The sequence below is a fragment of the Varroa destructor genome, unplaced genomic scaffold (genome assembly GCF_002443255.2).
Source record: "Varroa destructor unplaced genomic scaffold, Vdes_3.0 BEIS01000005.1, whole genome shotgun sequence".
NCBI lineage: Eukaryota > Metazoa > Arthropoda > Arachnida > Mesostigmata > Varroidae > Varroa > Varroa destructor.
Window position 1 is genome coordinate 27,261,210 of NW_019211458.1, and position 27,973 is coordinate 27,289,182.

The window sequence follows — 27,973 nt, forward strand, 5'->3', positions numbered from 1 at the left end:
TATATATATAGCCAGCAGAATACGAGCCGCTAGAAGAAAATTGCCAGATGTTTGGGGGGCTGAAGAGACCCCGTTAGGTTCAACACGACTTCAGACATGATGTGAAACTCGTACATGTAACACAACATAAATGTGCGTAAAATGGGCTTGTGGCCTCGAGTAGCTTTCCCGACTGGCAGCCCAATTGTTCGGTCAAGATACGAGCTACCTGAATTTACGGGCGTGAGTGACTTCACGTCACGCAAAGCTCCAGCTGTGCAGGGATCTGTTTGGTTAGCATATATGAATGTGGTGGAAGACGAATTGTTGGCTGAAGTTCAGAAACAAACGAATTGTGTTATCCATTGAAATGATCTTACGTGTGAAGCATGCAGGTATATGGGCCTTATTCAAGCCTTGAGATCCGTAGGCGTCTAACGATTAATGTTGATTCGTTACTACTCAATGGTGTCTTAGGAGGTTCACGCCTAATTTAAGGTACCTAATCCTTAAATCGATTTGGTGCAATCAACTCCTCAAAAGAAGCAGCAGTATTTAACATCTAGCCAAACAAATACCTATAGTTCATTTTATGTTGATCACGTTAAGGAGTTCAAAATACAGTTATATATATTATAAAAAAAATACATTATAAATATAAAAAATATTCCCTTATTTTTGCCTATTCTCTGAAAGTGAATAATGAAAATGATCCACGTCGATAATCAAAAGAGGAAAAAAAATTAAATTTACTGAGAGAAGCAGAGCGTTCAAATACCCAAAAAGCAGCAAGCATAACTTAAAAGCTCGATTATTAACGATTCGTTATTTTCCAGATAAAACACAACGTGTCATGCTTTATCTAGGCAAAATTGAACTAGACAATCGATTATTATCATTGTACGGGCTAGAAGTCACTCCTCCGCTCGATTTAGTTCTCTTCATTCAAATTCATCTTGAGAACCCTACTTACGCAGGTCCTCTTCTTCGCGTCGCCTGTGGTCTTTGTAGGGAGAAAAACCGCCATGGCCGCCGCCATGACTATTGCCTGGCGGCAGCAAACGAAAAGCCGCAAGTCGATTGGCAGCCTCTGGCGCCCACGACAGGAAACACGGCGCGCTCCGCCCCTGGAGACAACGCGGAGACCAATCAGTTGGTAGACTAGGGCAAATACCGCCAAAGAGTTAATTCTAACTTGGCTGCGGTAATGGAGGGTTTAAGCTTCAGCGCCATTATCACAGTTGCTGTTGACAGAGCGTTCAGGTCTGCGGTCGTGATGAGGGCAGTCATGGCCCCGGAAAACGAGTCACAAAGACCGCGAAGGCTCCGAGTTGACGTTGAACCTGGGGACATTAAAAAGCAGGTGCAGCTGAAGCTAGCGGTCAACGGCAAAGCCAGTGTGGCTGGCAGCGTTGATAGGACAGGTTGGATAAGTGCTTGAGGAACAGACGGTTGATATTAGTTTCGCACGAATGAAGTTTATTGCAAAGGTATGGCCGCCCGTTCGGTGATTACTCTTAAGCATAGAGGTGAGATATGACTTTTTTTTTTTTCGTATTATCGTGTTTCGGGATCTCTAGAATATTTTATTTCAATCGAAATAGAATGCTTAACTTTGGTTTGTAGGATACTACGCAGCAAGTTGGCATAGAACCCTCCTTGTAGTCGTATATTTTCAACTATCACACCCCTCAACTTCTGTCAGCAACCACACTGAAGTACTGGTTTTGGAGAGAAGGGAAATATCTCCTAATAGAACAACATTTGTTGTACAAAGCAAAATATCAGATGTGCGTGAGAGTAACGGGCTTTGCTTTCTCTTGGGAAGAAGGGATTGTGCAAAGCAGCACCTCGTCCAACCTGTTATTCTATATCTCGAAACGTAAAACATTACTATCAAGGCCCATACGATGGGCATGAATGTAGCTTAGGCATGATAGAATTAACTAGATTTAATGTTGGCTTTTTTGGGCAGTTTGCGTTACGCGCCGAATCTGTTTCTATTGTTTTGCAGCCACTCCCTTGAATCAACAACTTTATTCTGCATGCGCTTATATAAAATGATACAAACCCAGCGCAAATCAAACGGACATGTCAAGGCGCGGTCTTGTTTATGCCATCGGCTACTGCCCACTATGTTTAGTCGTGTAGTGATGTTTAAATATAATTTATCTAAGCAGAGCAGAGAATCCGAGAGGCGTGTTTTACCAAGAACTTTTGTAAACGGGAGAACTCATGACGGTCAATACTGTTCATTTGAAATCGATCTGTCGGTAGTAACCTGGATCTCCCAAGCAAACAAAGTTGATGATTGTTATATCAAAAAGACGGCTTGATCATTAGGCTGATCCCATCCCGTCCATCATTAGAAAGACAGTACATTCAGGTCCTCCTCAGTAAGCATTCCTGGCGGCTTATTCTAGCCTGATGTCCGATTTTCTGTTGTTTTACTACTATCATGACTCTAGCGTGAATTGTAACGCCTAGAATCCTGATGATGTCGACGCTGGTGATATTGACTATGCTGAGGTTGGTGATGAGGGTGCTGTGTTTTCAACGATGTTCGTCCTCGGTGGTCTTCATCGAGCATCGAAACGGAAATATTTGTTCAGACAGCTCCCGCCCCCCACGAGACGGCAGAGGTGGTGGGACGAACTCAACCGAAAATAAGCAGAGTTCATCATTAATACAGCCACAATCTTCACCGCAGTTGATGCTGATGCTACTGATATCCCCGCTGCCGTTCCCGTCGCTGAGAAGTAAGCTGAGAAAACCAAGCACATCTCGAGATTCCCGAACGGCAGAAATATAAACTCTATAGATTGATAGCCCCACCCTCATCTGCATCGGCTTGACTTTTCAAAGCATCGCAGCATCTTCAACTTGGATGAAATTTTAATTTCCGAGGAGTGACCAACTCACAAGATGGCAAGTACATGTACGAATGTATCGAGATAACGAATGAGGTCCAGAGCTTTCAGTGTCTGCACTAACGAGAAAAAAAGGTCACGTTTGATGCTGTGGCGATCAGCTATCTTCCTACCAAACGCCCGACCTAAATTAGCCCAGCCTTCCCGTTGATTTAGCCAGATGATGATGATGATGATTATTATTATTATTGGAATAGACACACTACTGCGGCTTTTTGTTTTTGGGAGAGGCCATGAAACGACGTGAAAATCGTCTCTTCTTTAAGTGATGTCAAATTTAAGCAGCATCTTGATTTTTGCAACAGGCCGACAGAATTCTCTACGCGGACGTTCTACAGTTCGGGTAACCCGCACATTTTTAAATCTAACAAAAAAGCCATACAGGCCGTCAAGCTCAGGTTGACGGTTATAACTTTAAGTAGGGAGCCAATTACGGATTCGAATAGGGGTTGCCGAAAACCAGGTCTGGCCAGATCGCCCGCATAGCTTCAAGGTATTTCACATCTGATAAACTTTTAAGATAATTGTTCCAGACTGTTTTAAAGTCCGAAAAAAAGAAACAACCTCATAGACAATCTTGAACGGACTGATGGTCAAGATTATTGCCTAATGAACGGCTATGTACAAGTGATCCTGAAAAAGGAAGGAAATGATGTATCTCAAATGATCATAAAACAATGTCACAACCGTATCTAGAAATTAACTACATAACAATAAAATAGTTATCAAAATTAAGCCTAAGGATATTGTGATATATTTTCCTTGGATCTTAGGCTTAGATCCTAGGAGAAGGCTGGCTCTTTTTGAGAAGGAATCCAAAAAATCGCTAAGTTGCTCTATTTAACACAAAGACAGATGGATTTTTTTGCGATATTTGTGTTATTGACCAATTGCAGAAGATGTGCAGCTGTTTACAGAAATAGGTTTGATTTCATGTGAAACTTCCTCCATCTTTACACGAATAGCAAACGTGAATCGTATTGAGTTGACTCTGACGACAGTGACAAGATGCAGCAGCGCCATCTGTAATTATCGATTATTCCGCAGAGCCTTGATTTGCCTTTGTGATCGGTGGTTTGCCGTTGTCTATACGCCTTTTCAAAGTTTTCCTTTTTCTTCTGTAGCAAACGATCTTGTCGCAACAAAGCTATCGTAAGTGAGTGTTCTTTTAGATGTTATCTCATAAACGTTATTTTTAGTTCGAATTCACAAGTTATAGCACATAGAACGCTATTAAAACGCTACCTAATAAACAGGATTCATCGCAACATATACTTTACTCAACGAATCCGGCCAATCAGCAGGGATTAAGAAAGTATGAATCATTATAAAAAAAAAAAGGGATTTTGATTAATTAATCATTTATCAAACTGATCACTGATGCATAATTTATCAGAATTTACCACACTGTATCCAGTATATCCACACTGTGCATTTTATAGGAACAACCTATCATTAAAAATAACCGACGTCTGTCTAAACCTTGAACGTATTCAGAATTTCCAACGACCTATTGTGGAAACTATGTTGTGAGCATCTACCCATCTTAGCCTGTTTTAGATCGAATGGTTGAATCTTTGGATTAGAAGTAACCTAACCCAGGTTTGATCTGAGACACGTTTTTGTTTGATTGGAGCATGAAAAGCTGAACTGTCTGATATCGAAGGCGCTCGATGGTTTAGCTCGGACGTGTCTTGTTAGGTTCATTCAGACTGTATCGATATGATTGACTAACTTGTTTAATCACGCATTCGCTCAGAGAATCTAGCAGATGAAACTCAGATCTAAAGGTGGTCTTATCATGGTAAGCTACTCGTCGACGTCTTTTTTTTAGGCGTATGCACGTATGACTCTTCTTCACGCCGATCCGTTACAGCTGAGAGCAACGCGTAAGCCTTGTGGGACACCGACGTTTTTGTTCCTAGGCGTAACTTTTCCGTCCGTTCGACAGTGCAAATAAACGGGTCCAGTAGCCACGAAAGTTCATTATAACTGAAATGCGCTTTATATCGCCATGCGTATGTATTTCTAAGCCATTATTTCTGTCGGTAATTAGGGGACAATTTTTGTCACAATTGGATGGCTTTGGGTTCGTCTAAAATCTAGGTAAAATCTTAAAAAAAAAAAGGTCAAATCACACATTTTTGGCAATCAACTTATGTAAGGTACATCACCATACAAAATATGATTTTGGCTGACATTCGCTATTTCAACGGTACCCATGTTTGAGATTTCCGGTAAAAAACTGACAAAGAAACTCATGCATTATGGACTAATGAGGGCTGACGTCTTAGTGAAATGATCAACCTTAATCATAGAGGTAGGAGCTTCCTAAGATGTTCCCCCAGAACACAATACAGAATAGAGCTAATATAGCAAAATGAAAAAGAATCATTAAAAAAGAAAAGAGCCTTCTTTTTTGTATATAATAGAGAGCTTTGAAGACATCTTGAAGACAAAGAAAACCTCGTTATATAGCATTAGTGTGGAAAAGCTTTCATGCGAAAATCAAGCACAAGCGACCCTGCACTAACCACGATCAAATAAAAGAGCGGAATTTCCACGGCGCTATTTCCGTAGCGTGGGACCACGTCTGAACTTATTCTTTTTAACAAAGTACATATGTCTGTTGGGCATAAGCAACATCTTATCAAATGTAAGCCGTTTGATGGCGACGCTGGGCTGGAGCACCGGTCTGTAATAGAACAAGGGAGCGACTGCTATACCGAGAAAGGACAAAAGAACTTGTAGACCCGACCTTTTCTCCCGTTTCTCTGCCTGGCGTCGCTTATCCTTCACCGTTCGGTATTTTACCTATAAATCGGCATGAAGCTATGCGTCAATACGATTTTGTCTGTAGCTCCGTCCGATCGAAAAAGATGGCACTGGAGCAGGCAACAACCTAGAGAAAAGCCGCCACTGCACGAGCCTGACAGGGCAAGAAAAAATCAACGTAGCCGATGGCAGCTAGGAGCACATGTGACGTATCTCGCCAGACGGCAGTCTTTGTGTCCATATATGTGTGTGCTATTGCGCCGTGTAGTTTAGCTAGGTTTGTGTCTACGAGCGACGACGCGCCATCTCTTGATAGAGGAACCTGCCATTTCACTCGGCAGTCAACTCAAGCGGCGGCCAGAAAGCTACGCGAGCCGTCTGTATGCCGCTGGGTGGCACGGTACCAACCCTTGTCTATATGCGATAATAGTTGATCGACGATGTGACATCAAAAGAGCATAAAGAAGTACACATAGAACGTAGTAGATAGTATTCGTTCGAGCACGTTGAGGGGGATATTGATTGGTATAGCTCGAATCGATCATTCGAGGGGAGCTCACCAAAGTAAGGTTGCGATATTGAACACACACGCAAGAAGTAGAAGAGAGATATGTAATAATATGTCAGTCTGACGTGTTTATTGATCATTGAGTTGTACGCAAGTATATGCCTTTGTAGTGATAGTGCCTCGCCCTAGGAAATAAAAAGCAGAAGAAAGAAGAACTCATAATGTCGATCAGTTCGCTGTCAGGTGGCTCTTATATTTACAAGCAGATTATGTAATTTTCGACTCCTTTATTAGCTCGAAAAGTTGCGTTGTATTTGACAGGTGCAAATAGATAGATTTATCTTTGAGAAACTTTATTTTTTAGTTATTCTCTATCTTTGCGTAGAATAGTTAAAGGATTGGTATATGAGGGACACAGTCTTAATTTATAAGAATCATTTTTTTACATAGGGGACGTCCTAGTGTGTGGAAATTACGTTCAACTGTCGAGAAATTATTGACCGTTTTTTAGCTAAAATTTGAGCAAGCATTTCTTATATTTTGAAATTATATCACTAAAGTAAGATGTACCATCCTCTGCCATGTTTCTAGTAACATCATAGTTCCTCCTACTGTATAAGGTTCTGCGCAGAGAGAAACAAGATCTTTTAGCAAAGATATTTAGCGGATGTATTGAAATTTTATATTTTAGATCTTTCAATAACTATGTGGTACGGCATTTCCGTGACGGAAAACGGCATCTTTCCTGTTTACTATTTCCGATCGACTTGTTAGTTGTTTGTTGTCGGTAGTGGTCGAAATCAATCGTTTGACCAAACATTGTCATCTTTTTTGGCATTAGCCTGGGCCTTTTTACGAATAATAAAGCACATATTGCACGGTATAAATTGTGTGTGATTCTTTTTTACCATCCCATGATCGACTGGTTTAAAAATGGTTCCATTTTATTGTGTTTCTGTAGAATTTCGCAGGCGAAAATATTGTCGACTAAATTTACTAAATTTTCTAGTTAGCTTTTTACAAATGGTCTAAAACTGCTTAATGGTGCATGCTTAGTTCTGTAAATATATTACGGCTACTTACGTATCGCTCGTGCTAATCTTTCCCAGTACTGTATAATCAAGTTCTTTTTCCATAATTAGTGGACTACTACGATGAACATCTTTTACGCTGATTTCATGGATTTAAGATGACCATTTTTCCGATATCGCATTTTGACTACTTACTGCACAATTTTTTTTTATAGGTCAGCACTTGTGCCTTTATAGAAATAATATTATCAGTATTTTCGCAAAGCATGTTACTTATTAAGGCTCTCTATCTAATCCAAAGTACCACCTCGCTTTTCAAATTCGTAACCAACCCCAATTCGTACGATCTAAGATATGTGATTTAAGCTATTTAGAAGAATGAACAATCGCTACTTTTTTCACTAGTAAAACTCGAAGAAACAGGGGTTGTAGCTACATCTACGGCCGTTTTTTAATGAGCTTGAGACTATCTATTCTATAAGAATTCATAGTAGGTTTCGCCATAAAAATTGAAGAAATCGAAATTAATCCTCATCCGTGGATGATCGCTAGCGTCAAATACTCAAAAACGTTTTTGCATCCAAGATGGCTCATTTTTTTTAAATAGGTGACCTTTTATTTTTTTACAAAGTATCCTGGCGAAATCCGAGTATAAGAACGCTTATCCTCTTTTTTTATTTAAATAGCTCGCGAGTAAAAAGCTTTTCTGACGATTTTCTTTCTAGGTATACTCTATTTTATAGAAGTTCGTAGTACAAAATGCATAGAACCTTACAGGCAGAGGTCTGCCGGCCTATGGTATTTGCATATGTAGCAATGGATGTGAGAGAGAGCTGAGCGCTACTTGTAAAAACTGTATTCATAGACAACACTTATTCTCGTTCATGTAGATTCTGGCACCAGCAAGGTTACGAACGATATTATACTCTACGCATGCACACAACTCCAATCTGTTTAAACTTAAACTTGACCCGATTGTCGTCTTGTCCCTTTCGCCTCTTCCTCTCAGCAACGAGGTTGAATGTCTTTTTTTACGTTGAAGAGAAACTTCATCGCTTCCACAGACTGTCTGCGATTACCGACCTCTAAATATCGTGCTCAATGAACACGGTCGTCTTCGAAGTTGCAAACGCTTCCTGGAGCAACACGACTCCATAGATTTCCACTCTATGCGCGTGCAGGCGAAGTCTCATGTGTGAGGCCATTTCGGTGTCCTGACGATCCAGTAGATCATGGATGCTATTCGGGAGCTACGGTCTGTTCATGTACTGGAGGTCATTGCTCCAAACGCCTTACGCTGAGGTCAGAGCCCCAATAACTCGCGAGCGCCAAGGCCCCCTCACCTTCTCTTAGGCTGCTTTTGCAGACATGCTGTTGGTGCAGACGACTACCAACCTACCTAAAGCTTCGATAGGCTGTCTTGCTAGTATGGCTTGCTTCCGCCGAACACATGGCCATCGAAAGTTCGACCACTGATGTTGCTGATACTAGAACAAGTCTACGAACGCCTCAATTACACAGGCGACGGAACGGCCCGGTGGCTCATGCATTAGTGTGTGTGAATGCGCGTACATCGCCTGCGTAATTGCTAAACGTTAAATTTTAATGCCGATAGGTCGCTCGCTGTATGGTTACGCAACAAAGCACGAGGGAGGAGGAGGCTGGAGAAATTTGACAATCGAATTATAGAGCTACTCGAGTGAACATATGTTCGTTCATCCTGTGGGCGATTGAAGTTAGCCAGAAGCGCAGTTTCGTTGGCTATCCACTACTTAAGAACTGTGAAGTAATCATGTACATACTGTATGCAAACGAAGTATAGTATCAAAGACTGTTTCTAGTAAACCCTACCTCTTTTCGAGAAACCGCAGTCGATGCGATGGCACGCTATATAGGAGTTGGCTAGCCAATCGGTTTACGTCAACCAGTTCAGCAAAATTGGCGTGAGGTGTTTACGCAAGGCGTGATTCCATCTCTGAATATGGACACACATCTTCTGACGCATAAACATGCCTTAAACACATGAGTAGGATGAAGGGTTCTATTCTGCAGAGGTTGATGACTTCTTCTACTGATACGCAGCCGACGCCGACAGATTAATCTTTGGTCATAGGTAGCAGACTGAGAAACGCCCAGGAAGCATAAGTGTATGCACAACCATTGCCAGGGGGTAGGCACTGTATCCCAATATCATACCGTAGTAACTTAACCAGCTGTCTAACCCTGTAAAATATTAGCAGTTTACTAACTATGGAACGATCCAGCGCAGATGCAATACATTCATTGTCAGATGTCCTCTGAGGCACTGCACCTCTATTACTGTCCAACAATAAATAATTCAGATTTCTGTAAAACAACACAACGCATAAACTCGTATCACAAACAATCCATGATTTATTTACAATTATAGTTTGCGTTTAGTCTTGTTTCTCACCCTCAATGTTTGAATTACGTGCGCGCCACTCACATGAGCTTTTACTCGATTTGTATTTTCGTGCATAGGTCCGATCACGCAGCTGGTAATCTTCGCCTTCAGCCGATAATATAACGACCCGCGATGAAAGCCATGACGCTAACAAGGATTACCCCAGAAAGGATTGCCGCTCCAATAATTTTATAATGATCGGAAGTCTTTTCTATCTTGGGAATACCGGAGACTTTAGCGACGTTCGCGGATGGTTCAGTATTTGGCGGCGAAGCCTTCCGCGGATTTCCGCCACGCAATACATGTCTGTAAATGTTAACTGAATGCTTCTCTATTCGATACTTGTTTTTCGTTTACACATTCTAAAGGTATAATGCTGGTCATGAGATGCGGAACAGTCTTACACTGTCCACAAAGACTAATAATATTCACATTGTACAGGTCTGTCTGTAGTAGTCAGATACAAAAATTGAATTCGAAAATCGCCGCGTACCAGCTGCGTGGTTATCCACGCCTTCAACGGATAATATAACGACTCGCGATGAAGTCATGATCCCATGATTTGAGTTCAACGTACATTTTATATATATCAACATCGAGGCCATCTACAAATACAAAATCGTCCTTGCTGTACATTTAAAGTGACGTACAATTCATGGAATTCTTACCTGGGATTATACAACGCTATTGTGGACACACCAATGTCCGGGCACCCATTGGGATAAAAATGTCTGAGAATAACTTTACCTGAGCCTTATATCGTGACGGACCTCAGCAGCTTCGAGAGCACAACTCCGTGCGATTGGTTTTGCTTTCTGGATTTTCTCGGCGGTCGTTATTGGATCAGGTATTATACCATATCCATCGACGTAGAAACCGGCTTGTTGCAGTGTCGCGTCAAAGCACCACGTAGGTCGATAGGGTCGCGGGGTTGTTTCATTTTCCTGTGGTTCCGAAGTTGATTCAAACGAACGATCGACTTCTACCCTCTTGAATATGTCGCTGTTTTCTGCTTGCAAGTCCTTACTGCTCTTCTCTAACGTACATTCATTCTTCGACACATCGGAGAGCTTGCAGTGTTTTTTATTGTGCTCTTCCTCGATATCCTCACTAAGCGGTTGATTAAATATTGCTTCCACCTCAGCCGACGCATCGGGCGGGGTACTGTCGCCATGCAAGTGGTCACTGGAGCTTGCCATTGGCCTCGATGGCAGTAGGCCAACTTCGTCTTTGCTGGATTAACGCAATTTTTCGATAAGTGTATATGAAACTTATTTTGGATATGCGTCAATCCAAATCAATATTAGCTAGTCTTTGTGGTATACTGCTATTCTATATTACTGTTGAGAAAGACCATTTTCCTGAGGAAAAATGTACGTTTAGTTTGGTATGTGATGTTAGCCCCATTACCCGCGTCAACTAATTCTAATAGCTATCGCAACGTTATAGCCATAGCGTTTTTTTCTTACAGTGTATTTGAAGACGATTTTGATTTAGTGAGAAATATTTAAAATAAATGTACTTTTTTGGCGCAGGTTACGTAATATTGGAAAATCAAAACTAGCAAGCTTACCACCCGGACAGTATCGCTTAACTGCTAGGTGAAAGGTATGTGCGTTTTGTTCTCAAATGAGACCATTAATGAGTCAAAAGTGTGAGAATGACTGATGGACGAAGTCAGCCCTGAAAAGTTTCGATAGGTAACGAATTTTAATGGTACGTTTATATCTTCCTACTGATGATAAGCATTTGGCAGCAGTACAAAAAATGTTTACTACCGTGAAAAGTATTCGCAGCAAAACCATTAATTAAATTGAATACCGGTCGAATCATACTGATTGGCTTGTAATATTTTCTTAGCGTTGGTGTTTGTAAGAAGAAATTTACTGAATCAAGGGAAACATTGGATTTTTTATATTATTATGTATGGATTTCGATACTCGAAGTGTGTGTACGGAACGCGGGGTTACGTGTTTTAAATGACTTTACGCATATCAGTAAAGCAAACGTTTTCAGACAGTGAAATAAAGTACATTCTAATACAGCGGACGGCGTTCTCCTGCCAGCAGTAGTATATCCACCAAAATCCTCGTTAAGCATATGGTTTCCTTCTCCTTTTGTTTATTCCATAATTTATAGGAAAGGGCAACCATAGTGCGTAGCTACTGAATAACCACTAGGATGCGAAAACTCACGTAACGACCTAGCGAAGATAGATTTTAAATATAAACGACTCGAGGCTTCATAGACCGAACTTCAGAGTCCCGGTCCGCGAGGCCTTCGACACACATACCACTTCCGCCCTATGAGATGCTGCTCAAACTGATGCTAAAAGGTGATACTCGTACTATAGTTCTTGTGCACATATAGCGCTTGTTGAACTGGGCGCGGAACACTGTAGTTTCATTCGGATCAGGCAATTCGCAGGCGCAACCAGTTCTGAGTCGCGGTCTTTGAATCGGGTGAGAGGTAACAACTAACGCGAGGCTTCCTACTCTTCGACGGCCTAGGGTACTGCTACCCGCCCAACACGCAACCGTCCTTGGAATGAAAAGTGGACTAGTGTGGGAAAAGGCCGCTGAGTTTGGGGTACTGTCAAGGGGACTACAATTGAAACGCGAATTCATACGATTTATACCAGACGTATTTGACTGCTGAATCCGGCTCACTTTAGAAATACATTCTTTACCTAGATGTGTCTATACTTCTGTGCGTAGCATCCTTTATTGAAAACGATAAAGAGGTTAAGAAAATTATGTGCTTCGCAAATCTAAATATCATAAAACAAGTGAACATATTCTTTGAGCAAAATCCGTTCGAGTTTTACGATTCGTCAACATACGGTTTTAGTCATATACACTTTTTTTCTATGACTGGTGCTGCTACAAATTAAAGATACGAGAATACAAAAAAAAATATGACAACAATATGCCACTGTGCATTAAAAGATGGGCAAGTTCAATTGAAATTTGCACGTTTCCGTTTCAGAATAGGATCTAATCTATCCTAACATTTATCGCCACCTCTTCCGTAGTGGATGCAACAGTTGGAAGAACTCACAAGTAACTTTCCTGTTCTAACGGCCATCGATTATGTATCAAATATTTGCTTATTAGTAGTACATCACACAAACATGTTCTCCTGAACTACTATCTGCTTTAGAGGCCACTATAAATTAATTAGGAAAACTCGGCGTATTAATATAAGCAAGGACAAAAAGAACCTTATATCAATTTCCAATATTTGCTACAAATTAAACAAATGATTATTTAAAACAGAACATGCAGATTATCTTGGTAGGTTTATCCCTCCACTTATACTACTAAAATCAACGGCTACCACCAGCTGGAACTGGTCTGATCTGCATAGCGCTGCATGTCCTATGAATCTGAAGTGGAGACTTAAGGTCAGTGTAGCAGGCATATGTTCAGCATATTAGGCAATTGTAGAGGCGTTTCCTTACATTTATTGTTCGATTAAAGTTATTAATAACACTATATGAGCTAAATGTTGACGTGAATAAATATAGCCAAGTATTACAGATGTATACATTTGGTGAGTATATGATAATGTCTGATGTTTCAATTGACTTGCCCGTAGTGTTTGTAGTGCAACAACCGAATCATTATCCATATAATTTTACCTTAATGTATATAATAATAATGTATAAAATGTACGGTAATAAAGGAAGTTATCATATATGTCTACTTTTGTATGGCGAAATGTTTATTAGAATAGCTATTTGTACTAAAGCACTACTTTCCCAATAATAGTTGCTTTTCAACCAATATATTGTGAACGTCTTTCTCGATAAAAAGATGTTAAAAACTGCAGGAACTGCTTGCAGAAAAACCGATCAGTCAACCTAAATATAATTTGGAGTCTTTACCTTTCCTGAAAAACCTGTCTACCTAGCAGCATTCAGTCCGCTCTAAGGAAGTTACACAAATTTCGAGTCCATCTTCCTGGTGACTGCAACTCACTCCGATCATTATCGTTGGGGCAACACAATCAGCCCAATAAACCCTATAAGAGTAGCCGTTTCCAAATACGCTCTTGCACGATGTGTTTCTTGAAGGGCAGCGATTTGAGTCAACTTGAAGTCTTATTCCGCTTCGTGTCTGAGCCAGTCGCTTTATACTACCCTATCGTCAACCTACGTTCGCATGGCGCACGGGTGCGGATTGAACAATCGGCCAGCGCAAAGGTTTCTCTCAATAGCTTCAAAAGAAAATGAGAGAAAACAGGACTGGGTGTGCACTATAAATGAATTGTGTGCTAGACCACGAGAAAAGTAGGTGGCTGACTCGTTGGGCCTAAATCGTTGAAATTCGGCTGCAGAAGTATCATCGTAGTGAAAGCAATGCGTTACTACACATCACAAGGAGAGGAGTTTCGCACGAGTAGGGCAATTTTGTCTTTTTTTTTGTCGTTAGCTTTCTGCCGCCTTTAGGACAGTGAGCCGGTCTTCAAAAGGATTCCTTACGGAAGGCACTTTTTATATACAAAGCAGACATAGAAAGAAGGGGGAGAAACGAGTGAAAGACCCAGAGGTCGCTAGGTAATCAGCCGAGAATCATATACTCGAAAAGCACCAATCGCCCACGTACATTAGGTGGCATTTAGTTCTTTAAAGTGTCCTGGCCACGTGGACATGGCCACTGATCGCAGCTTACAGAGATGGGCAGACAGCTGCAGTTACAGCTTTTGACGACAATTGAACTGCGTATACTGCTGTGCAGTATTCATGCAGAACGCCAAAACACGTTCCGCCACACTGGAATGAACAATACTTATGTGTTAGACCATTGTCGATTTTGATCAAGTTTATGGTAAGCTACAAAGTAAAAATAGGTAGAGATACTAGCTCTGTAGGTAGTCGCTTCGAACTCGCTAATTAAAAAGCGCTTGCCTGTGGTCAAATAGGTGACATTTTTAAAACATTTCTAAAGTGAACATTGAATTGAACAGCTAATTGTCGGTAATAATAAGACAAGATTATACCCGCGCCATACGTATACATATTCACATATATGTATACATATGGCGGGGGTAATATGTATACGTATGGCGGGGGTACATATGTACATATGATAATTGGGCACTGAATGATTCACTGATTTCCGTTCAGTGACGCTACAAATAGACGACTAAAGGAGGAGAAGTGCAAGATTACACTTGTAAATCGTTCTTTCTAAGAAATACTTTAGATACTTTAAATCAGGGCAGATACGTTAGCCGAGTCGTATTCTACTACGATGTTCGAGTCTTTGTTTTCAAGGGGGTTGGTTAGTGTCACATTGTTTAATGTAATACAAAATTTCGACCGAAACAACAGTTCCGAAATCTTCATTGCATCCACAAAGTAATTGCATAAACGAGTTAATTTTTTAAATATAATATTAATTTCATCTGCGATTTGACCGTCAAACGAATTCGAAATGATGAAGACAGTAGATCAAGTTTCAGCTAAAAAGACGATCGAATTATTTTTGTCTGCTTGACAGTAATAATACAATTCATCGTGGCACTTTTATTCGTACCTAGGCAAAACAGAAAGAAGATCCTTTATAAGAACATCTTATTGGCTTGTCTTTCCGGGTATATAAGATGTAGATCTTGTCAGCTTATGCATAAAGCTTTTCACGATAAGACTAGTGGCAAGGGACAAAGTCGAACTGACAAAGCCACGAAGCCGAGCTCGCGCACTTTTCGGTTTCCGTAAATGTGCCCCGACAGAGTTCAGAGTCGGACGATGTAAGTACGCCAAGCCGAAAGTTGGCTACGAATAGTATTCTTTAGTAAAACTAGTGGCGCCATCTGTGAGCATCCAACAAAATTTCATACTCCTCTTTCCTCTGAAAAGTAAAAAGCGCCCGATTCTGGTAAAGTGTAGCTATATGGTGCTACAGATATAAGTAGTCAAATATTTTTCTACTCACTTTAACCCAACTTCAACTTCGTACTTCAGCAAACGTTTTCTCTGTTCTGTTCTTCGTTTCGACAGATTTACATACTGAAAAAATAAGGGTAAATGTCGGTCGTGACATTCATTTTAACTAATTTAATTAAAATAAATGTAATATTTCGACAATAAAAAGGCCGGAAGTGAAGCAACTTATGAGCACTATAAACTATAGTTGACTTATAAATTTACCTAACGTGATAAAAGGTGATGACATTATTTTGGCTATGGTCGTAAGTAGTAATACAACCGATGGCGTTTTTGTTTGCGTTCTACTCAGACTTTGTTAAAGGAACGCAAGACATTTCAGATACAGATGACACAAGGTTTTTCCATTTATAAGCCTGTACGTAGTTTTAATAAATAGCTTATGTCTACGAATAAATAAAAGATAGTCAAGTAAGATTGCGGATCTTTAAAAAGAAAAAAATGGTGCTATGGAATGGTTGGGTGGAATTAAACGTTGAATTCGTGAAACGAACGTGAATGTAATAAAAAAATGTCTGTATTCTATTTTGGAATCTGAACTACGACTGTAGTTTAGTTTTTTTTCAAATGATTTAATTGTTATAGAGGAAGCGAATATTTAGAATCCGTGCTCATTCAAAATTTATCACCGCTTTTAAGGACCAAAAGCGATACTTAAAACCAAAGTAATAATGTTTTCCTCAAAAAAAAAAATTGAATTAAAATTTAACTAACCCTATAAGACGATGGCTAACGAACTGTTCCAGCCAGATCGATGAAAGCATTTTTTTGTGAAACGGAATCTTTACGAACCTATTCTGTTTTCTTAACTATTTGGGCAGCCATGGTACGCGATATGGCATGACATATGAAGGATTATACAATTTACTTTAACTGATAGCGACCAAAGATTGCTATTTAATTGTCGTTATCGAAATGACAATTTGATTATATCTGCATGTAAAGCTTTAGCTCATCGAACCGCGAGTAAGAACGAATTTTTTTTTAATAAGTACCCACATAAAATGATACAAGGAATTACCAAAAAATATTCTACTAAGTAATATTTTATAAGAACTAAAAAAAAGTCTTATTTAGTTAAAAGTCTTCTTTTTTCATCCGCTTTCTTTAGCAGCGCAGCGAGAACGATACTGTATAGCTGATGTAGAACGAAAATGAAAACACCGATCACTATTTCCACACAAATAACGAAACACAATATACAAGGTTTATATCTAAATTATCTATATACAATATTAAGTTGTGCTCGAACTCGTTATTTCTGCTTGTTGGGTGTTATTGGCTGTCTTTTGCTCATCGTCGATGCATTTTTCGCCGATTGCTTCGAGGATATCGTCATATTCCATAACCTTTCTTCGTTTCGGGTTGATATAGTTGCCCATTCCAGCTGCGCGCTCGCTCTCTTCTATTGAATATGGCTCTATTTCTAACTCCTTCAGACTGTAAAGTAGTATTAAATACCGTGAACCCAACTAGTTAACTGGAGGTACGCGTAGGAACAAATACTATACCTAAATGGTATGACTATTATTTCACCGGTCAAGACCTGTTGATGATATTTTCCTGTCTTGCGTAGATACAGCTTTAAAGTCGCAATAAAGCTAATAGTAATGTGCTTAGAAGAGTAACTTTAATGTCACAGCTGAAAAATGTGGTAGACTTTTTGTTTCCCTCTTTTTTTTTTTCTAAATACAGCAATTCGTAAAAATTAAATAAGTGCATAAATTTTGTCTCAAATTAAATCTGGCCTGTCATTTTTCTGGAATCGGTAGTCATTGTAGGTCAAGTGAATAAGGATGTCTCGGTTAGTAAATGTGGGCAAAATTGACCTTGAACATAAAACTCTCACTATGCGGAAGTCAGCGAAAAAGACCTCCTTGAGGTTGGGGCAGAAGACTGCAGTTCATATGCTTCTTTCGTAGATCTTTTTGTATATGATACATGCTTCTTACCCATAATTTTATTATATCGGCCCTGTATAGTCGAGCACTTTGAAATATAATTGTATGTCATATAGAACTTAATAATAGCATAATACAATATGGTCTTAGAAAACCAGGTAAGTTGAAATGTGTTAAAAATTCGTTTTCTCTTTAAACTTAAAGCACCATTACAGAAATTATTCCTTCATTCGAAAAATTACAGTTCTTCGTTCCACAGATATTTGGTCCATTTTATTTATACCATTTATTTATATCAAGCCGAATTATATACTTTAAAGTTACTCCAGCGGAATGCAGCAAGCTAATGTCATTGTTTTATCCAGTCGTCAAAACACTTAAAATTTGGTCGTTGAGGTAGCCCTTAGATCAACTAGTAATTTTTCTTCTGTCTATTGAAATCTTTCTTTAGCCTTCAGAAAAGAAAGGAGTCGCAGGATGCCAGATTCGATGATTATAAGGGTTTGCGCAGCACACACATTTGAGTTCGTTTGCAAAAACTGCTGTGAGAGTGGTGAAATGTCATCCTATGCATTGTCGTGGTGGAGAACTTTAATTGTTCTACTGATCTCCTGCGCCGAACAGACTCGCGTAATTTCTTTGAAACTCTTAACTGTACAGAGCGGTAACCATGGGACCATGAATGAAGAAAACCGTAAGAAGTACCTTGGTTATTGTACGTGATAGCTGTCACAAACCTTTCCATGGATTCCCTAGGATGATGAGCGAGCTCGAAATATTCGAACCATTTGTTTACTTGAACGTTATTGAGTATCTGGTTTTCGTAGGGGTTCTGCAACATTAACTTTGATCGTATTTTCCACACAAATCCAAATGCACGTTCTGCTCCATTCGGGAAAAATCGCAGAATGCTCAACATAAGGGCTTTTTTTACCAGTAAACCCTATGTTGCATCAGAGCCTTATAAAATTTAACCTGTGTGTATCCATGTTCTTTTTAGCAAAACAAATGTGAATTTGGAACGAGCATCCAATAACGCGCAGATTGGAAAGATCTATTTATTTTTAAACAAGGGTTACAGTGGCTTCTTCAGGAGTGTGGAGTCTATTCCGATCCAGAATTCAATTTGAGTGTTTTTTCCTACATAGGAGACAATTTATGTGCGCTTACCGTCTTTTATGTGGTCGACTTCCCAGATGTTCTTTGAGAGCTTTATCCGAAATGAAATGCTTGGCGCAATGCACACAATAATTTTGTCCAGCTCCAGGCAGATCGTAGTCAATACGTTGACGGATCATCGAACGCACATTCTGTGGTTTTAAGTCCTCAGTGATCTCGTCAAGATCTCGTACGCGGTGTTTTGTTTTAATGGCTTTCCCTACAATCAAGATAAAGCAAAGTAAACCGCCAGTAAACACAACAACATATTGTGAGTTAGCTGAGTTATAAATATCACTGTAACCAAATGGGTTTATTGCAAGGGTTGAATTACGAACACAAAATATCTTCTGTCAGAAGGCAATAAACGACTTCGTTTCCAATAATGAAACTTTAGTCATCAAATGAAAAAACCGATCGGTAAAATCTCTGCGTCTTTATTGACTAAATTATAAAAGCAACATCGGTATGTCTTGAGTAGAAACGCGCATATGTGACTGCTGAAAACTTTCCTAATGCAGGAAATTGCATCGTTCACGATATGAAAGCAAACACATTCTGCTAACTTGTATAACGTTCAACATTTTAATTTAAGAACGGAGGAGCAAACATTATTCAAAAAACATAAGGTAAATAAACCTATGTTTTTTTAATTTTTTTTGAGGCAGGTTGTCTTGTAACTTATGTAATACAATTACATGCTTGCTAGTCGCAAGATACACTGAACAGTGCGCTTCGTTTACACACTTAATACACTAAAGCTGATTAAAAATTACGTAGAACGCAAACTTTTAATGTTCAATACAAGTTCTATGCTCAAAATCAACAATTTTCTTTATTCAAAAGACAATTGTTGGAAAAGTGCAGAGCGCATATTTTTAAAAACTTTAGGTGAACAATTTCCAGTACAGTAATAATAATAGTAATAATAATTTTCAGCATAAGCGCTTGACAGGCAAATAACTGTCTCACACTAATCTACTAGCTCACAGAGCTTATTTAGAAAGTGTGACTAATCGAATATTTTTCGCTCTACCTCCACAGCCGTATCCTTTATTAGCCTTCTTGCGGCGATATCCCCCTGCCATTTGGTCAGACCTTACCGCACTACTCTGGTCAAACCAAATACAAAAAATACACTGCACTACACTGTACGAGCCTCAAATGTACCAAATCAAATAAATATCGCAGAATTTCCTAAAGTAGAGCACTAACGTCCATTTTAATTGCGTTCTTTCGGCTGTGTTGCTGGTCGACAGTGGGGTTATTGGCGAAAGGGCTCGAATGTTTACTTTACTGCTAGCACGTGGCCCGGTCTCTCGATACGAGCAACGGCGGTCGCGATCTACAGTTGTTGGCTAAGACAAAGATACCAGACGCGAAAAAACTTGGTCTTTTGCATAAGATGAAAGTGTATGTTTGCGAAACATAATTTAGAATCTTAGCATCGCCGTTATAAGTCGTATTATCGTAGCGCCTACGTAGGCTGGTGCACGTGTGTAGTCGAATCGAAAAATGGTCTATTGTTTTTGTGTAGCACGTTAGCAGCTGTCGGACAGTAAAAATTACTGAGAACATGTATTTTTATTTTGGCGACTATTGAAAATTTGCGTCGAAATCATATAGAATACGACGAGAATAGATGGCTGGAGATGGCATTTATGAGCACTGAAAAACAGAGGCGACCAAAAAGCCATAAATACATTGCTATTAATTAAAGGCAAGAAAAACTGTATTCCAGGCTTCATGATCAAACATAAATCGGATGTTCTAATAAATTATCAGATACTAGAGTAACGAGCATAAATTTTAGTATAGTATCCGACTACTACTACAAACTACACAGTTTGATATTTTTGCACTAACAAAGCAAGATACGATATTTCATTGTTTAGTGTCGAAAATATGACTGCGAAAGAAAAATTACAACTTAACCACTTCCTTGCATGTTTTTGCCAACAGAGGTCGATTAAAACTACTTAGGAACCCTTGTCTAATGAAATTCTACAATGCGTCGCGGTATGTACTTAAATTAGATGATAATAAACTCGAATATATATACTCACACCAATAAAAAAGATGGGTAAGTTTGACTACATCTATTCTCTGAGATCCACAAAAATGCGCGTATTCCATATGGTTAACTAGAACCTGATATCTGTATGTTTTGCACAGAGGCATTCGTTATAACAAACGAATAAGCAAAATTGGCCTTCATAGACTAAGGTAGAGGTCAATTAGGTTTCCTTAATGGCGCGCTGTCACAAATGATAAATTGCGGCCATTCACGAAGTCTATCCACAAAAAATAAAACGTTCCATGCGGGCTCACTGGACAGCATTTAGCAAACAATATTTGTTGTCGTATCGCGTCGCTATGTCGAATACGCCTGCACGACGAACAGACAATAGTTGATTGACTTTCATCATATTCATACATCAAACCGCATTTCCACAGGCGTAACGTTGCCAATTGGTCTCATCAATTGATGATCATTTTTGTAGGATAAAAGCCGACCAATCGACCTATTGTTAGTCTTATTTTGATCTCGTATCATACTCTAGAGCCAGACTTCGAACTTCGCTTCTAACGTATTTTGTTCGCGCTGTTTTCTTCTAATTTTAATGAAACACCAGAGATTCGTCTGTTGGCTCAACATTGTATCTCAACGAATTCAAAGCAGAAAATGACAAATTCCCAGTTACTAATAGCCTTGTAATGTATTGAATAAGGTTCATTCATTGCATAAATGTGCTTGTTTTTCGTTTTGCATTTGCTATGGGACCTGTAGAGCAGGCGGTAACTCATTAGGTGATCCTCAATTTTCGAACTCATCGTCGTTTATAGCAATGAAGGCCTGGATAATGGCTTGCTTTGCGTTCAAATATGTATGTGAGATCTCGGAGTTTCTCGGCCTAGTTTATGTTAGTATTTTCCAATAGCCTTAAATATAATATGAATAAAGACTTACAACCTTTATATAAGATTTGCAATAATTTGAGTCATGTTTAGTGTAATGAAAATCATTCTACGTTTTTACTACACTTTATTGCTTGTTTGTATGGGCTTAAAAATGAATTAAAGAAAAATCAATGAAACGTTACCTGATTTAAATATTGCGTTGACACTATTTTTGAGCTTTACGCCAGTCAATTCGTTCATTACAATTATTTTCTGATATGCACCAAGTATTGCTTGTTAAGTTAATTTAGGTTATTTACTTCAGTTTACCTGTGTTAAGCAGTCCATTCTTTTGCTCACAGGAAGGAATCAGCCGACTTTACGGACACGCTTTCCCGTCATTCCCTTTTTATTAGAAATACGTTCAAGTGTCGAGAAGGTCTACTTTAAGCGAATAACACTGTGAGGTTCTAGCGGATTATGATTTAGATGTGGACGATTGCCCTTACGCGTATACTCCACGGCGCTCTATCTAACACAATGAACAAAAAGCTATATTACCCATAGTACTCGTTGTGCGACGTCCGTGAAGGACTGAGTCGTGTTTTAATCGCAGAAATAACTACGGTAAAATACAAAGTACGCTCGGCAGCCGATGGAATTCGGGATGACGAAGCAGAAAGCTTCTGTCAGCCCGTTATCATGTGTATCGTTGAGATAAACAGACATGCATTCAATCATCAAGCGCTCTGTTGCGTAGCGCTGTACCTCGGAAAAATTCAAGCCCATTCGAACGTCGCTAAGCTATTGAATGAAATGATCGGCGCATCTCGTAACTGGACAGTGACGCACAGGTGGCTAGCAGATAATTCAAATACTACTCTTCTATTGGAGAAAACAGGCGACTGACAGTTAGTGTCGTCCCGTGTCCGCAAGCGAGGAAAAAATCATTCCCCGCAAACAGGCAGCGATTTTTTTCCATCAGCTGTTAGAAATGGTTGCAATGCAATACGAAATCGGGAAAGCTAAAACTATAATAACTGGTACCTTAATGCATTAGGTGCTTGGAGAACGCGATTGTTAACAGAAGCTTAAGGTCAACTTATTGGATAGATTTAAAGGTTCAGACCCTGTTACATACACGCAAGTCTACATTTTGCACGTTGTTTACAAACACATTCTATAAAATATATTATTCAGCTAACTTGGCTTTTTGAGGTTAATTTTACTTAGGGAATAGCTACAAGTGCATTAAATCCACTTGCGCTTTAATCGCTGCAGTAGCTTGTCCTTTTATTACAAATGTGTTTTCAGTTCATTCGTTTTACAAATCAGAGCTCGTATATTAAAGAAAGGCCTTGAATCACCTGAAGGCGCACCTGGAGCGTGAAAAATTTTTTTTACAGATTCAATCCACAGGTGTAAGCTGGGTTGCTCTATTATCTCCGGTGTTTGTCCACGTAGGCTTCATACTTAGTTACATAGTGCCGTAGACGATGTGAAATTAATGGTGATCCTTGTAGTTTTTACGGTTGGAACGATTACTCATGTATATTAAATCAATATGAATACTACCTGATACAGTGAATTAGCGATGTAGTGATATCGCCCCTCATTTATGAATTCCGTTGGATTCCAAACCGTCCCTATACTACGAAATGAAATTATAAATTAAAATACCCTAGTTTCTTGAATAGCTAAATTGGTTTTTAGTAGATTTTCCGTCCAATCATGTAATCGATAATATGTATTTTAATTGTTTTGAGGATTCAGATTTTTCCGATAAGAAAGCTCTATTCCGCACATGACAGCTTCGAAAAATCTCGGGTTCAAGCTAAACGAATGATAACTTTTCCAAGGCTTTTTTTTTGGCTAAATTTTGTCGCCCACAGAGGTCTGGCTGTACTGTCGGCGACAGTACCTGTAGCGGTTGGCTTCAATATATGCCTATCGTAAACTATAGACTAATATATACGCATACGCAACATGTGTGTTAATAAGGCCGGGTTATCAAAGGGCAGCTACGCTGTCAATAAGACGTGACAACCACTTGATTACGCAATTACTTTTTACGCGAATCTCAATTATCATGTAAACACCGAACTGACGCTTCTTCAGAGCATATAATTTTTTAACAATAAACTAGTGCTAAGGAAACCAGTTCAAACTATGTAGACCTATCAACGAGGACACCTCTGGTTAACGTAACGTCGTCACATTTATTGTCGCCATAGCAAATACTTGTCTATGTGAATCTATTTCACACAGAATGGTTTAAACAGCAGGCCAAAAGTGCAAACATGTATGAAACATTTGGGACAACGTCAAAACAAGGGAGCGCAGAATTTCTAGGTATGAACGAGATCCAGGCTATACTTTTTACGGTTCTAATTTAAGCTTCATTTAAACCTATATGGATTCTATATTCTATAATATATGTATTGATGTTAACCACCGCTAGGATCCATTGACATCGAGTACACACCTTGCACGAACCGCGCGCCTTTCATCACAGAAACACTTTGTTGTTTGGATCACATTATCGACTGTTTTCAATGCCATCAAATATTTTTGGCATGAATTTACTTAACAAGCATTAGAAATAACACACATTGTTTTCGTTTAGTGTTTTTTTTTCATGATAACACTTATTTTTATTAAAATAATATGTACATGCTGTTACTTCCTTAATCACCTTGTTCTGGTCTCAGCGTTCTCGTGTATGCGTACTTCTACAGCTTTCACCGTACCGTTTATTTAATCAACTGAACCAAATCAACCAGGAACACGAAATCTTTAGGTGTTCGCATGTGTTATGCCTGGCTTCCGTGCCGTTTTCTTTGTGTCCACATAAATGGAATATCGAACTGAACCAAATAAATATCAAACTGACACCCTCCTTACCGATCATAGATATTGTTTTCTGATATCACCTACTCATTGGTAAAGATCGCGTATTTTCTTACAATTTTTTCTTTTCCCCTTTTCCATATGAATTTTTAACCTGCTAAAAATTGAAAACATACTAGAGTTCACCGTGGGTATCTTGCTTCGTTACTGAGGGCTCAGGCTCATTCAAACTGGGTAATTTGGTCTTATCGGCGCCTTCCTTTACATCGACTACCTTATCCCCCTGGGGCAATATCTCCTCCAGGATCTTCTGATCCGCGGATATATCATCACCGGCAACTGAGTCGTCATCAGGTGCCTGTTCATCGGCTAACTTTTGCTTGTCCTTTTCTTCCATCCTTAGCTTTTTCGACGGGGCGTAACGGGCTTTATTCATGAGGTACTTTGTTTCTCGGTCGAGCACCTGAATCTTCTCAAAGATAGACCTCATCGATAAGACGGGCGTTTCATGCAGTTGAGTCTTAGCCTGAATCGTCTTATGTTCGATTAACCATTCTTTGCTCTCTTTGATTACCTTAGCTAGTGTTTCGAGTTCAACAGCTGTAAATACACTTTCATCTTCAGGGATCTTTTCTAATTCTTCTAGGTAATCTGAGGATAGTTTCTGAAGTCTTTCAAGCGATTCAATAGCTTGTGGACGTTCGCGGTGCTCGTTGACTCGGTCAATGATTTCTTTAGTGATTGCGGCGAGCGAGGCAAGTTTGCCTTTCAGAGTCTCTGTATCGGCGCCATCAGATTCGTACTCAAGCCATTCGTGTTCCTTGGTTAGTGCCTCTAAAATCTTTATTCGCTCGTCTTCTTTTGAAGCTTGTTTGTATTCGTCTGTTGATAGCTTATGCTTGGTCTCATGGATAAATGCTTCAAGGGCGTTTCTTGCTTTGTCAAGAGCCAAGCGTGCCTTGTCCTGGTTTTCGAGTTCCTGGAGCTTGTTAATCGATGGCTCAAGTTTGTCGTCACTAATACTTGGCATATCCAACGATATTTGTTTTCTCTCAAGGGGTTCCCTAACTTCAACTTTTTTGCCAGTCTTCTTTGTATCCTTGTCCGCCTCCTTTTTCTCCTCGGTTTTACTCTGACTTTCAGATTTCTCCTCAGACTTTTCGTCGGATTTTTTTCCCTCAGGTTTATCTTCTCCAGTTTTCTTCTCTTCCTTGGTCCTTTCCTGATATTTTGGGCCTTCCCTTGTTATTTCAGCTTCTTCTTTGCTCTTGCTTGGCTCTTTGCTTGTTTCTTCCTTTGAGTCCTTAGAGCCTTCCACAAGAGGGGTTTCCTTTGTCTCGCCAGCATCTCCACCGCCGAACAACTTGCCGAGAGTGGATCCAATTTTACTTAGGGTACTTTCCTCCTCTTCGATAGCCTCTTTCTCAAACAAAGTTTCGGCTTGCTCAATGTGGAACATGCCTGAATCATCCATTTTCATCTGGATTCGAACCCCTTTGGGCTCAACCTCAGTACTGATGTGCTTTTTTAATGCATCCGGTACCCCCTTGATCAGAACCGATGAAATATTTGAGGTCTTACCCATCATAATCTGATCGTTTTTGGAGAGAAAGGTAAGATCACCGTAATTGACATAGACGTAGAAATCGTTCTGCATTCTCGCAGCCAGGATGGTTTTCTTCTTAGGAAATTCGTTGTTTCTATTGAAGACCACTCTTTGGATATTTTTGGTACCGTCACGGCTAAATTCAACTTGAATGGGGTAAAGGTTAGCATCCTTTGTAACAAATGTCTTCACCTTGAAACCCTTCGAAAGATACGCAGCCTGATAAGCACCACCCATGGCCGCCGCCTCGTCAGCGTTAATGCTTTTACCTAGCCCTTTTCCTTGAAGGTACTCTTCAAGGATCATCTGAATTTTGGGAATACGCGTGTTTCCTCCAACAACGATCACCTGACTGATTTCCTCGAGTGATATTTGAGAGCTAACCAGGGCATCGTCTATGGGTTGAGTGACGCGAGCAAACAAATCCGCGCACATGTCTTCAAACTCCTGTCGAGTGACTTGGACCTTAAGGTCGATATCTTCCATTACATTTTCCACCTGGGCATTAATCTCAGTATTGGCACTCAAAATTTTTTTAACACGTTCAGCTTCCTTGTACAATTTGAACACAGCTCTTGGATTTTCGCGAACCTTCTTCGACGCTTGTTTTAGTTCATCAAACTTATTGGCCAAGTGCTCACCTAGACGAAGCTTAAATTCTAAACCTCCAAGGTTACGATTGAAACCCACCCCTCTGACAGTCATGATCGGTGCCGTCTCGACATAACCGCGATCCTTCGTTTTTCCCACCTGAAACGAGACAACTGTAGCCGTCGTGCTCCCTGTGCCCATATCATAGAAGAGTATATTCGTAGGAGTCGCGTTGAATTCATTCCGTCGGAAAACGCCATAGTTGAGGGCGACAGCTGTATTGTCGTTGATCAACTGCAACAGGTTGATGCCGGCAATCTTCGCGGCACGACTTAGAGCTCTACGTTCTGCTTGGTTGAAGAAAGGAGGCACAGTGATCACTGCATCCTTGATTGGTTGTCCTGTCGTGGTTTGAGCAATGGCCTGAGCTTGTTTAAGCATCATGGCTACGAGTTCCTCGACAGTGTACGTCATTCCCTCAGGATGAGCGAACAAAACTCCTTTGGTGTTTTCATCTGCACTTATCTTGTGAAAAGGGAATTTCTTAGAGTAATCTTTCACCACTGGATGATCAATCGGCTTCCCCAAAAGATCTAAGAAGTTTGAGAATGCTTTAGACGGAAACTTAATCTGTGTAGTTAAAGCCATATCGCCAAATTGGCGTTCGCCATCTCTGAATGCCACAACCACAGGCGTTTTTCGTTGTGAGTCACGATTAAGACAGATTTCCATAGGCATGCCTGGTGACACGACAGCAATCTTCATCCATTCCGACCCGAGATCAACAGACATCACGGCTATCGAGAGAGTACCCTCAAGCCCTGCTAGGGCAAGCAGCAATCCTATCAGGCACTTTTGGTGCCCCATCGCACAGCTAGACGCACTTCACAGCTTCAGTACTTAAAACAATAAAAGCACATACTTCCCCACACAGCACAGCAAAACACTAAACAGCGGCAATCGAGGCGAACAGCGCTGTCGACTGACTCCAGGCAGGCAGACCGTTCGAAAAGTCCTAGCGCCGGCAGACAATTCATCCCTTAGACGATGGCGCTAATCAACGGGAGACAAAATCTGCTGATTTATCGAAGCTTTTCTTTCAATGTCGCTACAAATCTACGTGCTGTATTTCATGTTACCTTAAAAAAAATTTATTTTACATGTTTGCACCCTAATTCGTAAAACTGAGCAGAATAAATACGAAATAAATACCGAGAAACACGATAGGTGTTCTTTCGCCGGTCTGACGTCATCCGGGTCTCCTCTCCCCTTGTCTATGGACCTGCAGACCGATCGCGTTGGACCAATCAGCACCCAACACATAGAAGCTTTGCATGGACATTTACCGACGCTTCGGTCGGTGTT

The 27,973-nt window shown here is 40.0% G+C and overlaps 3 protein-coding genes across 8 annotated transcripts in view; 1 reads left to right on the forward strand and 2 right to left on the reverse strand.

Annotated features, from left to right (window-relative positions):
• LOC111251100 (uncharacterized) overlaps positions 1-27,973 on the forward strand; it is an 88,168-nt gene that overhangs the window by 32,857 nt on the left and 27,338 nt on the right. The window contains exons 3-5 of one of the 2 annotated variants that reach the window (XR_015328501.1): positions 9,726-11,256; positions 11,788-11,983; positions 12,637-13,596. The gene's annotated coding sequence lies outside the window, so the exon portion shown is untranslated. Of the gene's footprint in view, positions 1-9,725; positions 11,257-11,787; positions 11,984-12,636; positions 13,597-27,973 lie in introns of those variants that run through there. The other variant, XM_086990321.1, reaches the window with a different exon arrangement.
• On the reverse strand, positions 9,590-22,278 carry LOC111250711 (uncharacterized). Of its 5 annotated transcripts, XM_086990328.1 has the most exons (5): positions 20,727-21,128; positions 19,876-20,328; positions 18,673-18,880; positions 10,396-10,881; positions 9,590-9,954 (listed from the first exon to the last, which is right to left on the reverse strand). In XM_086990328.1, exons 3-5 carry the CDS (start codon positions 18,798-18,800, stop codon positions 9,756-9,758), a joined length of 813 nt encoding a protein of 270 aa, XP_086846454.1. In that variant the 5' UTR covers positions 18,801-18,880; positions 19,876-20,328; positions 20,727-21,128; the 3' UTR covers positions 9,590-9,755. The 5 variants fall into 5 exon arrangements, with proteins under 5 accessions (XP_086846454.1, XP_086846453.1, XP_086846455.1 ...); XM_086990327.1 differs by lacking the exons at positions 19,876-20,328; positions 20,727-21,128 and adding an exon at positions 22,123-22,278; XM_086990329.1 differs by lacking the exons at positions 19,876-20,328; positions 20,727-21,128 and adding an exon at positions 21,892-22,049.
• On the reverse strand, positions 23,761-27,790 carry Grp170 (hypoxia up-regulated Grp170 co-chaperone protein). The gene has a single exon (XM_022806320.2). It carries the CDS (start codon positions 27,473-27,475, stop codon positions 24,587-24,589), a length of 2,889 nt encoding a protein of 962 aa, XP_022662055.1. The 5' UTR covers positions 27,476-27,790; the 3' UTR covers positions 23,761-24,586.

Bases quoted from the DNA above. Each gene is read 5' to 3' on its own strand.
- Grp170 (XM_022806320.2), bottom strand. From the start codon at position 27,475: ATGGGGCACCAAAAGTGCCTGATAGGATTGCTGCTTGCCCTAGCAGGG.
- LOC111250711 (XM_086990325.1), bottom strand. From the start codon at position 20,841: ATGCCTCTGTGCAAAACATACAGATATCAGGTTCTAGTTAACCATATG. The intron at 10,882-18,672 runs GTAAGCGCACAT...GCGTTAATCCAG, and splicing joins AGTCGACCACATAAAAGACG to CAAAGACGAAGTTGGCCTAC. The intron at 9,955-10,395 runs GTAAAGTTATTC...TAACATTTACAG, and splicing joins CGTCACGATATAAGGCTCAG to ACATGTATTGCGTGGCGGAA.